Source organism: Moschus berezovskii, chromosome 14 (assembly GCF_049115385.1).
Source record: "Moschus berezovskii isolate FMDL1 chromosome 14, NW_MosBer_1.0, whole genome shotgun sequence".
NCBI lineage: Eukaryota > Metazoa > Chordata > Mammalia > Artiodactyla > Moschidae > Moschus > Moschus berezovskii.
This window is the reverse complement of record NC_142473.1, coordinates 48,300,504-48,313,576: the sequence shown is the minus strand read 5'-3', so window position 1 is coordinate 48,313,576 and position 13,073 is coordinate 48,300,504. Positions and strand designations below refer to the sequence as shown.

The 13,073-nt window shown below is 49.3% G+C and overlaps 1 protein-coding gene across 10 annotated transcripts in view; it reads right to left on the bottom strand.

The window, feature by feature from the left end:
• Positions 1-13,073, bottom strand: part of DENND2B (DENN domain containing 2B) — a 165,059-nt gene that overhangs the window by 38,043 nt on the left and 113,943 nt on the right. For 7 of the 10 annotated variants that reach the window (XM_055423421.2, XM_055423423.2, XM_055423422.2 and 4 more), the window contains one exon: positions 3-1,262. The exons of the other annotated variants lie outside the window; for them this stretch is intronic. In XM_055423421.2, the coding sequence (XP_055279396.1) occupies positions 3-1,262 (1,260 nt within the window). The remainder of the gene's footprint in view (positions 1-2; positions 1,263-13,073) is intronic. 10 annotated transcript variants of the gene reach the window in all.

Here is a 13,073-nt window from a genome sequence, read left to right as displayed (position 1 = left end):
ACCTGTTCTGGGACTTGCGGTGACCTCGTGTGTCCTTCTTGGGTCTCCGGGTGACGGGTGGGGCAGGGGTGGAGGGCAGGGGGGGTGGAGCAGCAGGTGTGGGTGAAGGAGGTAGACCATTGCTTGGCTTACTCTTGGGGTTCTTGTCAGCCTCATATTCAAAGGTGCGCTTGGGTTTGGGGACAGGGTTCACAGCGGGATCAGGGGAGCTCTTCGGCGGCAGCAGCTGGGAGGTCGGGCTATTTCCAGGGGTCCCTGGCTTAGCGGGGCCACTGCCTTCCCTCTCCGGGGGTGGGCCCACCTCCCTCCCAGCTCCAGCCGCTCCTCCTGCCTGGCTGTCAGTGCTCACACTCGCGCTCCCTGTGGGTTCCTCCAAGGGGCCCAAGGTCCCAGTCTTCCGTCTCCCTCGGTCTACGCTGTAGCAGCTGCTGGGGAGCTGCGGGAGCCCCCGGCCCGGCTGCTCCTTCAGGGCCTGTTCAATTTTCTGGATCCGACTCAGCACCGCTGAGCTCTCCTTCCTGCTGCTGTGCCCCCTGAGTAAGGCATTGGGCTCGCTCCGGCCTGGCCGTTTCTCCAGCCGGTAGAAAGAGTCCCGCACAGGGAGCGCCTCTCCCTCCTCCTCGGTCTCGGGGTAGGAACACTCGGAGAAGGTCCTGCTCATCCTCCGGAGGCCCTTGAAGTCGAAGGTCTTGTCCGAGCTGCAGGGGGACGGCACCACGCTGGGGCAGCCCACGCTGGGGCAGCCCTCACTGGCGGCCCACTCGCCCCCAGAGCCCTCCCGCTTCTCTCCACACACGCTCATCCTGGGCGAAGCCTCTCGGCGACCCTCCCATGCTGAAATCTTCTCCCGGATGCCCAGACTGTGGGCACGGGGGCCAGCGCGGTTCAGAAAGACACTCCGGGGGCCCACTGCTGACCCCAGGGATGGAGTGATCTGGGCAAGGGGGGGGCAAGCAACGATGCCCTCTACATCTTGGGCTGCCCCCTGGATGTTCTCCTTCTGGTCCTCTCTCTTGCACACGGCAGGGCTTCTGTCCAGAGAACCGAAGCTGGTGGCCTTGAGGGGGCAGACGGGTGGTGAGGTGTCGGGGGAGGGGGCTTGAGGATGCTGGGGTGAAGGCTCACGGGGATGCCAGTCCTTGAGGAGCAGCCGGGAACCGGAGCGGCTTGGGTGCCTGCAGGCTGACGTCTCACTGTCACTGAGCGGGCAGGTGGGACTCCTCGGTGGGGAGAGAACCGGAGGTGGCGAGGCTGACTGAGACCTGGGAGAGAAAGAGAAAAAGAAATGGCAGCGCGCAGCCCGACAACACTGGTTTATTCTCACAGAGCGCAGCTCACCCCTTTCCTACGGGACTCTCAAGCTCAAAGTACTATATGCAATAATGTACCTGCCAAAGCTGTCCTCAGGAAGAAACATCTTATCCAGAGCGGGCTACACTCAATGGGTCTCTCTGCCCAGTTCACACCCAGAGGCCCTGGGCACCATCTGCCATAGAAGCCAGGCCTACGACAGGCCAGAGCATCCCCAAAGTCCACCTCTGCCAATCAGAGAACAGTAAGACCAGGGGTGTGCTGCTAAATGTTTAATAATCAGCTCTTGCAGGGAGAAAGCATACGTTTGTCACACCTGCCAACTTCCACAATATAAATATTCCTACTATGGCTGAGTTCAGACGACCCACGTGACCTCAATGGATGTGGAGTTGGGAAGAAATACTCATGATCAACTCTCATAAGCTGCTACAAAGCATCTCCAGCACCCACTTCCTAAAGTGGTCCCAAATATGTACTTGACCCCTCCGATCTATCTCCTTGACAAGCCCCATGTCCCCTCAGGCTTCTGCTACCAGACATAAGACACTCCACCTCAGCTTGGGTCTTGATCAGAACTCAGATCCCTGAAGGTCTCAAAAGGATCAGAGGTGTGCATGTGTTAGTCGCTCAGTCATGTTGGACTCTTTGCAACCCCATGGACTGTAGCTCACCAGGCTTCTCTGTCCTTGGGATTCTCCAGGCAAGAATACTGGAGTGGATAGCCATTCCCTTCTCCAGGGGATCTTTCTGACCCAGGGATTGAACCCTGGTCTCCGGCATTGCAGGCAGATTCTTTACCATTTGAGCTACAGGGAAGTCCCCCAAAAGGATCGGAAGGGCCCCTCAACAAAGAATCCTTTCCACTGTCTCAATGAAGAGGCTAATGGGGAAAGGAGACCAGTTCCTTCATAGCTCTAGCCTCCAGCAGTGGTATCACATCAAACAAGCCACCTCCTAGCTCCAGATCAACACACAGATCTTAGGAAATATTGGCAACAGTTCTAAACAAATGTTTTTACATTGTTGTTGTTCAGTCACCAAGCCGTGTCCAACTCTTCACGACCCCATGGATTGCAGCACACCAGACTTTTCTGTCTTTCACTATCTACCGGAGCTTGCTCAAACTCATGTCCGTTGAATAGGTGATGCCATCCAACCATCTCATTCTCTGTTACCCCTTTCTCCTCCTGCCCTCAATCTTTCCCAGTATCAGGGTCTCTTCCAATGACTTGGCTCTTCACATCAGGTAGCCAAAGTATTGGATCTTCAGCTTCAGCATCAGTCCTTTCAAAGAATATTCAGGGTTGATTTTCTTTAGGATAGGTCTTAACATATATTTATTCATTCAATCTTCACAAAACCCTGTCATATTATTTACTTTATTATTATTCTTATCTTGCAAATGAAAAAGACTGAGGCATACAAAGGTTAAACATCTCATTCAGGGTCTCAGCTGGTATGTGGTGAAGCCAGGACTACTCTATGTTGCTGCTCTAAAGAGGAGGCAGTGGCCTCCGCCATCCTTGTGAACTGCCCGGGTCCCTAGACATAGATCAGCAGAGACCCCCACAGCTCGGGGCACAGTCCTGTCTCCAGTGTAGTGTTTGTAAGTATCAGGGAACCTCTGGGTCTTCCTTAGGAGCCCATGATTTCTTCCAGTTGGAGGGACACCTACTCGGTATCTAGAAGGTGCACCATGAATGATGAACAAAGACAGGAAAAGGTACAGGTGAGCTGACTGAAGAGAACCATGGGCATACTTCCTCGTCGGCATTCTCTTCTAGTTGTCTACCAGGCAATCACTGTCAACTTTCAGAAATGTTCCCAAACTGCTTTAGTTCAAAGACAGCAGGGCTTTGCCAACACTGCATGCTCCCAAGGACCACCTGACCCTAATCTCCAGGCCTTCAGAGTGGGGCGGTCCAGACTCACAGGCTCCAGAGCACCATGCCATCTGGGGAATGCAGCCAGTTGCCCCTGAGCCAGGCTGCTGTCGCTGCTCGATCACACACAGAAAACTGCAGCTCGGGTGAGTCAGGGATTGGCCAACAATTCCCTGTTGGGTCATAGCCTTTGGCTGCCCCCAGTCAACAGGAAACCTCAACATGCTTAAGTTGTTTTTAAAAGGGCAAGTCAAACAAGAGCCATCCCACGTGTACACGGGCACAGATGCGAGAAATCCGGTGCCCAGCCAAGCCGATGACCAAAGAGACTTTGCTCAGAGAGGAGGTGTGAAAAGAGTACTCCCCAGGGCAGGCGGGGCTAGGGCAACATGCCAAGCTGGAGCCTGGGGAGAGCCCGACCTACTCACCATCAAGAAAGGCCCAGGCCCCTCACTTCTTTCACAGAACCACGATGCAATAGGTCAAAGTCCAGCCCTGTAAGGCAACAAGCGTCTGGGCTACACAAAGGACTCTATGTCTCAGTGACTCTCAGTTGGAGGCGGGAAAAGATGCCTTTAACAGAAGATGGCTTGGTCATGTGTTTATTCATTCAATAATAATTAGCACCCTGCTCTAGGCCCTAGCTATCAGAATAAACAAGAGACAGAGATTCACGTCCTCATGAAGCTTGAATCCGAGTCAGTGGCGGCCAGGATTTAATGAGACTCAGAATCTCGCAGGAAACCCTTCCAAACTATATATACCTCATCTCTCTAGATGTTTTGATAAATGCTCCCCTACGAAGTACCTCCTTAACCTTCAAGGTGAGAATTCACCAGTCCATGAAGCCACTGGGGAATGGGGGCAATGGCTCCCACAGGGGGACAGAAAAACACTGAGAACCTCTGGTCTGTTAAGATCCCAGCCTGCTTCTGATGCTTTCAGAAAGGATGACTCTCTAAGTTCCCTCAGTAGTTCGGACATGAAGACAATCCTTTAAAGGTCCTGGTCTTCAGATCTTGGCTCATCTGGGGCCCAGAGCCACGAGTATGCCTCGCCCAGACCCACACATAGGCCAAGCCAATGTGCTCTGGCAACTCGGGGTCAAAAGGAGGCCTGACTACATTGACCTGGAATCCAGGCACCTCCAGGTTCATCACAAAGCAGCAGCGTTCACTCATACCACGGTCAGCGATAAGGCCCCACCCCTCTCGGGGCTCCAATGCTCACCTGAGGGTAGAACTCACTGCATCTCTCTGCACGTTTCCGATTCTACCTGGTATCAGGAATGTGACCATGGGCAAAGCCACACAGGCTCTATAAGCTGCCAGTGTCAATTCCTCAAAATGTTGTTCTAACTACATCAGAGTTGTTGTAATGGGCACATGTGACTATGGATATGAAATGATGTCAAACATTGTAACTCATTATGACAGTTTATTATTAGTAAGTTTTTCACCAGCTTATCTAGGCTGGTTGTTCTCAGTAAAGGGTAAGAACATCACAGTAGCAGGGTTTAAATTCCAGCACAGCCACTAACAACTTACATGACTGGCGCAGATAACTTTCTCTAAGCCTCAGTTTCCATATCTTTGGCAAAAAACAACAAAATTCTGTAAAGCAATTATCCTTCAATTAAAAAATTAATATTTTTAGAAAGGAAAATGACCAGAAGCAGATCACACAAAATAAATAAATAAAATGGAGGTTAAAAGAACACACATCTCAGTGGACTGTTATAAGGAATAGAGACAATACGGATCAAGTGTTGAGCTCAGTCACTAACACACAGTACTCAATCTTAACTTGATATGACTAACATTAACAAGGAGCTGCCTATTTAGAATAATCACTTGATAAACTTTTTAAGAGTTTACCTCTGTCCTTGGATTCTAAACATTTAGGGTGGGAGGGGAGAAGTCTGAAAGGGTTAGTCACTCAGTCATGTCTGACTCTTCACAACGTCATGGACAGTAGCCCGCCAGGCTCCTCTGCTCATGGGATTCTCCAGGCAAGAATACTGGAGTGGGGTGCCATGCCCTTCTCCAGGGGATCTTCCCAACCTAGGGATCGAACCCGGGTCTCCTGCACTGCAGGCACATTCTTTACTGTATGAGCCAAGAGTCAGACACGACTTAGCTACTAACACACACACACACACACACATCAGGGAAGCCTGGGAAGGGAAAGGAGTAAATTAAATGCAGTCATAAATTCTTTGCAGCTCACACTATCAAAAGGTAAAGTCTATTCTTCTGCCCCTTGATTCTAGGCTGACCTTGTGATTTGCTTTGATGAATATAATATGGTAGAAAATAAACTGTCTTGGTTTCAAATTTGAGGCCTCAAGAAGTCTTGATGTTTCCAACTTCACACACTTGGGGTTCTGCCCTGAGACTGTCACATAAGAAAAACCAGTCAGGTGTTTCAGAGGAGGCCATGCACAGTGTCACTGCGGCCCCCCAACCACCACATGGGCCTGACACACAGTGAGGTCATCTTGAAGCCGATGAACCAGCTACATGAGCAAGCCCAGGGAAAGCCATCAGAGGAACTACGCAGTGAATGCACAAGAAATGTGAGAAATCATTGATTGTTCCATGCCCCTAAGTCTTAGGGTGACTTGCTACAACACAATAGCAAAGTGATGTGGTGGGAAAGGCTGGGCTTGTGTGTAAGTGGGCCCCATCCCCACCCCAGCACAGGACAACCGTCCTGGGCCTCCCATCACCATGCCTCTCACCTGCACTTCCCTAGAGACCAGCTGCCAAGGGTTGCGTGTTTGGACTGCATCTCTCTCCCTTTCTCTCACTGCTCAAGGCTCTGGCACTCTTCTGGGGGTCTCCCCCAAGCATTCCCTGGAAATGAAGCTAGCTCTGCAGTCCCAAGAATCAGCTTCCATCAGGGTTTGCTCCCCAGTGGAGGAGGCCTGGGAGAATCTTCCCCTAGAGCACAGGATGGATGCGTGTGTCCTTGTGACGGTGAGTGCACACAACAGGTGGCACCTCCGAGGCACGGATGGGAGAGTGTGCTCACTCTGGTCCTCAGCCTCACCCTCCAGTTGTTTCCCAATTCCTCAAACTGAGGTTGGAAGTGAAAGCCACTCTCCCCTTGTTGCACACAGAAAGACTACGGTCAAGAGAATGACAGTGCCAGGACCCAGGCTGCCTTAGGAAGCCAAGCACCTGAGCAAAGCTTCTTTTGGGGTCTGGTCTCTTGTTCTGCCATTGACAGGTTCCAGCTTCAGGTTTTCAGGGCTCCCAGGGCAGCTCATGGCCAACCTTCCCTGAACCCAGAGCAAGCGGACAAAGGAAGCCACCTAGTTGCCAGGTCACAGTGTGCCAACTGTACCAGGCTTGAGACACACCTCGGCTCTTCATCCATTCAACCAGCATGAACTGAGCACCCACTACACCACGTACTATTTCAGGCATCGAGGATCAGCAGAGACTAAAACTAGACAGTCTCTCTCTACAGGTTACAGTCTGGTAGAGGGAGACAGTATGGCTTTATTTGTCTTGAGTGAATAGACAATAAACAAACCCATGCTGTGAAAGGGTTGCGGGGCCAGTGAAGGAGAATAAGGCAGGGTAAAGGGGCAGAGCTTAACAGTGGAGGAGATCAGGGGAGGCCCCTCTGCCAAGGATCATGAGAACAGAACCATAAGGAAGTAAGCAATGTGTTTATCCAGGGGAGGACTGTTCCAGGCAAGAGAAACAGGAGGGCAGAGGCTTGGGGCAGCTGCATACTTACTGTATTCTGGGGGCAACCAAGGGGCAAGCGTGGCCAGAGTTGAGTGTGAAGAAGAGGAGTGGGCTGGAGATCAGTTAGAGGCACCAGAGAAGCCCACAGACCAACAGGAAGGCTGGGGCTTTACTCTGAGAAAGGAAGCTCTCGAAAAAGTGTGAGCTGAAGAATGACATGCTCTGATCATATCAGAAAATGAAGTGGAGGGATGCAAGGTGGCCACAGTGAGATCATGTAAAGGCCACTGGAACAATCCACGCAAGAAGTTACTGTGGCCTGAACTAGAATGACAGCAGGACAGGTGGATTTTTCTTCCGGGCTGTGCCAATCAGATATGCTGACAGAGCGGATAAGCGGTGAGAGAGACAAAGGAAAGTCAGGGATGAATCACAGTTCTGGGCCTGAGCACCTGGTAGAAAGGAGTTGGGGTTATAAATTTCCACTTGGGGTTTGTCAGCAGTTTACAGATATGATTGTAAACCATGGCTAGAGAGAAGAGGAACCAAAGAGCCTCTTGATGGAAGTGAAAGAGGACAGTGAAAAAGCTGGCTTAAAACTCAACGTTCAGAAACAGAAGATCATGGCATCCGGTCCCATCACCTCATGGCAAATAGAAATGGAAACAATGACAGACTATTTTCTTAGGCTCCAAAATCACTGCAGATGGTGACCGCAGCCATGAAATTAAAAGAAACTTTCTCTTTGGAAGAAAAGCTATGACAAACCTAGACAGCATATTAAAAAGCAGAGACATTACTTTGCCGACAAAAGTCTGCTAGTCAAAGCTATGGTTTTTCCAGTAGTCACGTATGGATGTGAGAGTTGGGCTATAAAGAAAGCTGAGCACTGAAGAATTGATGTTTTTGAGCTGTGGTGTTGGAGAAGACTCTTGAGAGTCCCTTGGACAGAGAGGAGATCCAACCAGTCAATTCTGAAGGAAATCAGTCCTGAATATTCACTGGAAGGACTGATGCTGAAGCTGAAGCTCTAATACTTTGACCACCTGATGCGAAGAACCGACTCATTGGAAAAAATCCTGATGCTGGGAAAGACTGAAGGCAGGAGGAGAAGGGGATGACAGAGGATGAGATGGTTGGATGGCGTCACTGACTATGGACATGAGTTTGAGTAAGCTCCAGGAGTTGGTGATAGACAGGGAAGCCTGGTGTGCTGCCATCCTTGGGGTCACAAAGAGTCGGACACGACTGAGCGACTGAACTGATCTAAGTGACTGAACTGACTGACAAGGCTAGATGAACCATCTAGGGAGTCAGTGTATCTAGGGAAGTCCAAGAGTTGAACCCTGGGGCATCCCAGCATTTCCAGCTCAGGTAGAGGAGGAACAACTAGCGAAGGAAAACTGGGAAGAGCACGTAGGGAGGAAGGAAGGAAACCATGAGGAGTGATATCCTGAGACCTTTGAGAAACAGGGAGTGATCAGTTGAGCCCAATCTGTTACCAACTAAGCAAGGAAAAGACTGCAGAGTGACCCCTAGATTTAGGCAGTCACTGTAACCTTGAGAAGAGAGATTCTGGTGGAGTTGTAGGAAGGGAAGCCTGACTGGAAGGAATTCAAGAAATTAAAGAGAGGGAATGGAGACAAGAGCTCAGACAACTCTTTCAAAGCTTTCCCCAAAGGAGGAACAAGGAAATGAGGTGGTAAATGGAGGGGAATGTTGGGTACAAAGTGCATGTTTGTATGATGACCAGAATAATCCAGTGGAGAGTGAAACGCTATTCAAGTAGGACAAGTGCAGGCAGTGAGAACAGTGAGTGGGCGTGAAGGGCTAGGGACCTCATGCCTATCTTCGGGGTGGGGGGCTTAGACTGAAGAACCCCACTTGGTCTCATTCCCAGACTTGAATGTCTTCTCACACAATCTCATTCCTAGGCTGCTTTCTGCTTCCTTCACCCTGGCTTTGACTCCTGTATATATTTCTAATTCATTCCTCAGAAGGAAGACGAGGTCAGATCTGTTCTTTCTTCCCTCTCCCTGAAGCATCTGATCCAGCTTCCTCCCCAGACTCAACGATGTACTCGACGCCTAAGACCTCAGATCTTCCCTCCCCACGCCATCCCCACTGCTACCTGCTGCCACCTTGATTCAGATCTTACCTTTCACTGAGACTACTGAAATAAGCTCTCAACTTCCCTCTCTGCCTTTGGTCTTAACCCAGTTCCAAGGCCATCCTCTTGTCTCCTGACATCTTTCCAAACTACAAAACTCATCACGCTTCTAACTCCCCACTATCTAAGGAATGAAAAGCAAATTCACAGGCCTGGATCACAGGAGCCTCATGATCTGGTCCCTATGTGTCCTTTATCATATCATACTATCTTTTCCTCCAAACGAATCTGAGTCTTACTCTTAGTCACATCAAACTCCTTGCTTTTCACAACTCTAGGCCTTCACACATTCTGTCTCCTTTGCTGCGGTGCTGGCTTGTCCACTTACACATCTCTGTGGCTCCTCCGAGGGATCTCTCTTGACATTACCCACCTCATCCAGGTGAAGATGTGAGATTCGATGCCTCCACTGTGCCCGGAAAAAGTCTGTTCTGGGACTTTGTAACATTTTATTAGACTGTACAGTTTCCTCAACTGCCTCCCTCACTAGACTAAGTACCAGTGAACCTACTTGAAGGTGGTGACAGTGTGTGGTTAACCCCAATATCCCCAGCTCTTTGCATGGCGTCTAGAATTTAGTAGGAATTATGCCAAAGCCTTTGACTGTGTGGATCACAATAAACTGTGGAACATTCTGAAAGAGATGGGAATCCCAGACCACCTGACCTGCCTCTTGAGAAACCTGTATGCAGGTCAGGAAGCAACAGTTAGAACTGGACATGGAACAACAGACTGGTTCCAAATAGGAAAAGGAGTACGTCAAGGTTGTATATTGTCACTTTGCTTATTTAACTTATATGCAGAGTACATCATGAGGAACGCTGGGCTGGAAGAAGCACAAGCTGGAATCAAGATTTCTGGGAGAAATATCAATAACCTCAGATATGCAGATGACACTACCCTTATGGCAGAAAGTGAAGAGGAACTCAAAGGCCTCTTGATGAAAGTGAAAGAGGAGAGTGAAAAGGTTGGCTTGAAGCTCAACATTCAGAAAACAAAGATCATGGCATCCAGTCCCATCACTTCATGGGAAATAGATGGGGAAACAGTGGAAACAGTGTCAGACTTTATTTTTTGGGGCTCAAAAATCACTTTGGATGCTGATTGCAGCCATGAAATTAAAAGACGCTTGCTCCTTGGAAGGAAAGTTATGACCAGCCTAGATAGCATATTAAAAAGCAGAGACATTACTTTGCCAACCAAGGTCCGTCTAGTCAAGGCTATGGTTTTTCCCGTGGTCATGTATGGATGTGAGAGTTGGACTGTGAAGAAAGCTGAGCGCCAAAGAATTGATGCTTTTGAACTGTGGTGCTGGAGAAGACTCTTGAGAGTCCCTTGGATTGCAAGGAAATCCAACCAGTCCATTCTAAAAGAGATCAATCCTGGGTGTTCCTTGGAAGGACTGATGCTAAAGCTGAAACTCCAATACTCTGGCCACCTCATGCGACGAGTTGACTCACTGGAAAAGAGTCTGATGCTAGGAGGGATTGGGGGTAGGAGGAGACGGGGACGGCAGAGAATGAGATGGCTAGATGGCATCACCGACTCAATGGACGTGAGTTTGAGTGACCTCCGGGAGTTGGTGATGGACAGGGAGGCCTGGCGTGCTGTGGTTCATGGGGTCGCAAAGAGTCGTCACGACTAAGCGACTGAACTGAACACATTTGTGCTCAATGACTAATGAATGAATAAAAAAATAAATGATTAAAACCTAGGTCTCCTTATGACTCCCCAGGGTATTGTTTACAATTTCCTCACCTCCCTCTTTGTGCCACATGACCCGAAGAACAACATAGAAAAGTACACAAAGCACTTAGTGCAGCCCAGCATGGCTGTCAGTCCCCAGAGCTTTCTCCCACAAGGAGAAACTCATACCCTAGGCCAAGAGTCTAGAGACCCGGGTTTTGCTCTTGTCCTGGCTCCCTCACTTTCTGGATGTGCTCATGAGCAAAGTCCCCTAAATTCTCTGTGCCTCAGGCTCTTTGTCTACAAAACAGTGGGAAACACTTGCTCTGAGTATCCTCACATACTAGCTGTGTGACTAAGATGATGTAAACTTTAAAAGTGTTTGCACACCAATAACAGTTCCATGAAGACAGAAGAAATATAAAAGAGAAGTAAATACAAAACAGCTAAAGGACACTTAAGACTCTGATCTTATCACCGCTTGCTCTTTAGTCTAACATCTCAGAGCCTGTTCCCAGGAAAGCAGACACGGTGAAACTGGGCCCTGGTGCCACTGCCTTGCCCGCAGGTGGCCAGCTCTGCTGCCCAGCACAGACGTGGACACCAGCAATGTAGCGCATGACTGGCCAAAACCAACATGACAGGAGAGGGAGGAGGATAAACAGATACAAGAAAAGATAGAAGAAAGGGGGAGAATGCAAAGGAAATTTAACAGAGGAACATAAACACACACACACGTGTAAGTCAGTAGGACAGAAAGGCCATCAACTAAGGTAGAGAAAAAAAACAAACTTACAGAGAAAGCAGCGTGTGTGTGTGTGTATGTGTGTGTTTGTGTACACGGACACACATGCACAGACAAAAAGTGAGAGTTAAAGTGCAAAATACATGCCCTTCCCTCCGGCGCTGTTTCACAAGAATATGACCCAGCCTTTGGGTTAGTGACCTGGGCCATTCTCCAGTAACATAGCAGAAAGCATTCATGACAAGGGACACCGCATATACTGTCAAGGTCACCCAGGGACTTTTCAGGAGGAAAGGCTGTCTTTCGCCCTTGACGATAAGACTGTTCTCAACTCAGCATGCTCTGGCCACAGAGCTCCTGAACTATTAGTATCAGGAAGAGGACCAACTTGGGGCTAGTTGGAGAAGGTTCCTGAAGTCCAGGAAATAACCTCAGAGGTACTGAGATGGGCTGTGGGTACCATGATGTGGTAAAGAGCCTCTTGATGAAAGTGAAAGAGGAGAGTGAAAAAGTCGGCTTAAAGCTCAACATTCACAAAACTAAGATCATGGCATCTGGTCCCATCACTTCATGGGAAATAGATAGGGAAATAATGGCAGACTTTATTATTTTGGCTCCAAAATCACTGCAGATGGTGACTGCAGCCATGAAATTAAAAGACGCTTACTCCTTGGAAGAAAAGTTATGACCAACCTAGACAGCATATTAAAAAGCAGAGACAGAACTTTGCCAACAAAGGTCTGTCTAGTCAAGGCTATGGTTTTTCCAGTAGTCATGTATGGATGCGAGAGTTGGACTATAAAGAAAGCTGAACACTGCAGAAATGATACTTTTGAACTGTGGTGTTGGAGAAGACTCTTGAGAGTCCCTTGGACTGCAAGAAGATCCAACCAGTCCATCCTAAAGGAGATCAGTCCTGAGTGTTCATTGTAATGACTGATGTTGAAGCTGAAACTTCAAAATTTTGGCCACCTGATGCAAAGAAATCACTCATTTGAAAAGACCCTGATGTTGGGAAAGCTTGAAGTTGGAAGGAGAAGGGGACAACAGAGGATGAGATGGTTGGATGGTGTCACCGACTTGACAGACATGAGTTTGAGTAAACTCCGGGAGTTGGTGATGAACAGGGAGTCCTGGTGTGTTGCAATCCATCAGGTCGCAAAGAGTCGGACACGACTGAGTGACTGAACTGAACCATGACGTGAGCCTGTCTGCAGGTGAAGGTTACTCAGAGCCCAGCTTCCACTATGCCGAGTCCCTACTAAGCAGGTGTCTAACCTGCTCCCAAATGAAAGTGCCTTGGAGTTGGTCAACCATCATCCCAGGCCTGCTCAACTAAAGTGGGCCCTGCTGGCTCAATGGGCAATGGCCAGCTCTGGAGATAGCATGCTTATTGCACTCCCCTAGGACATATTCTGGAGAAGGAAATGGCAACCCACTCCAGTGTTCTTGCCTGGAGAATCCCGGGGACGGGGGAGCCTGGTGGGCTTCCGTCTATGGGGTCACACAGAGTCGGACACGACTGAAGTGACTTAGCAGCAGCAGCAGCAGCAGGACATATTCTGGGGTAG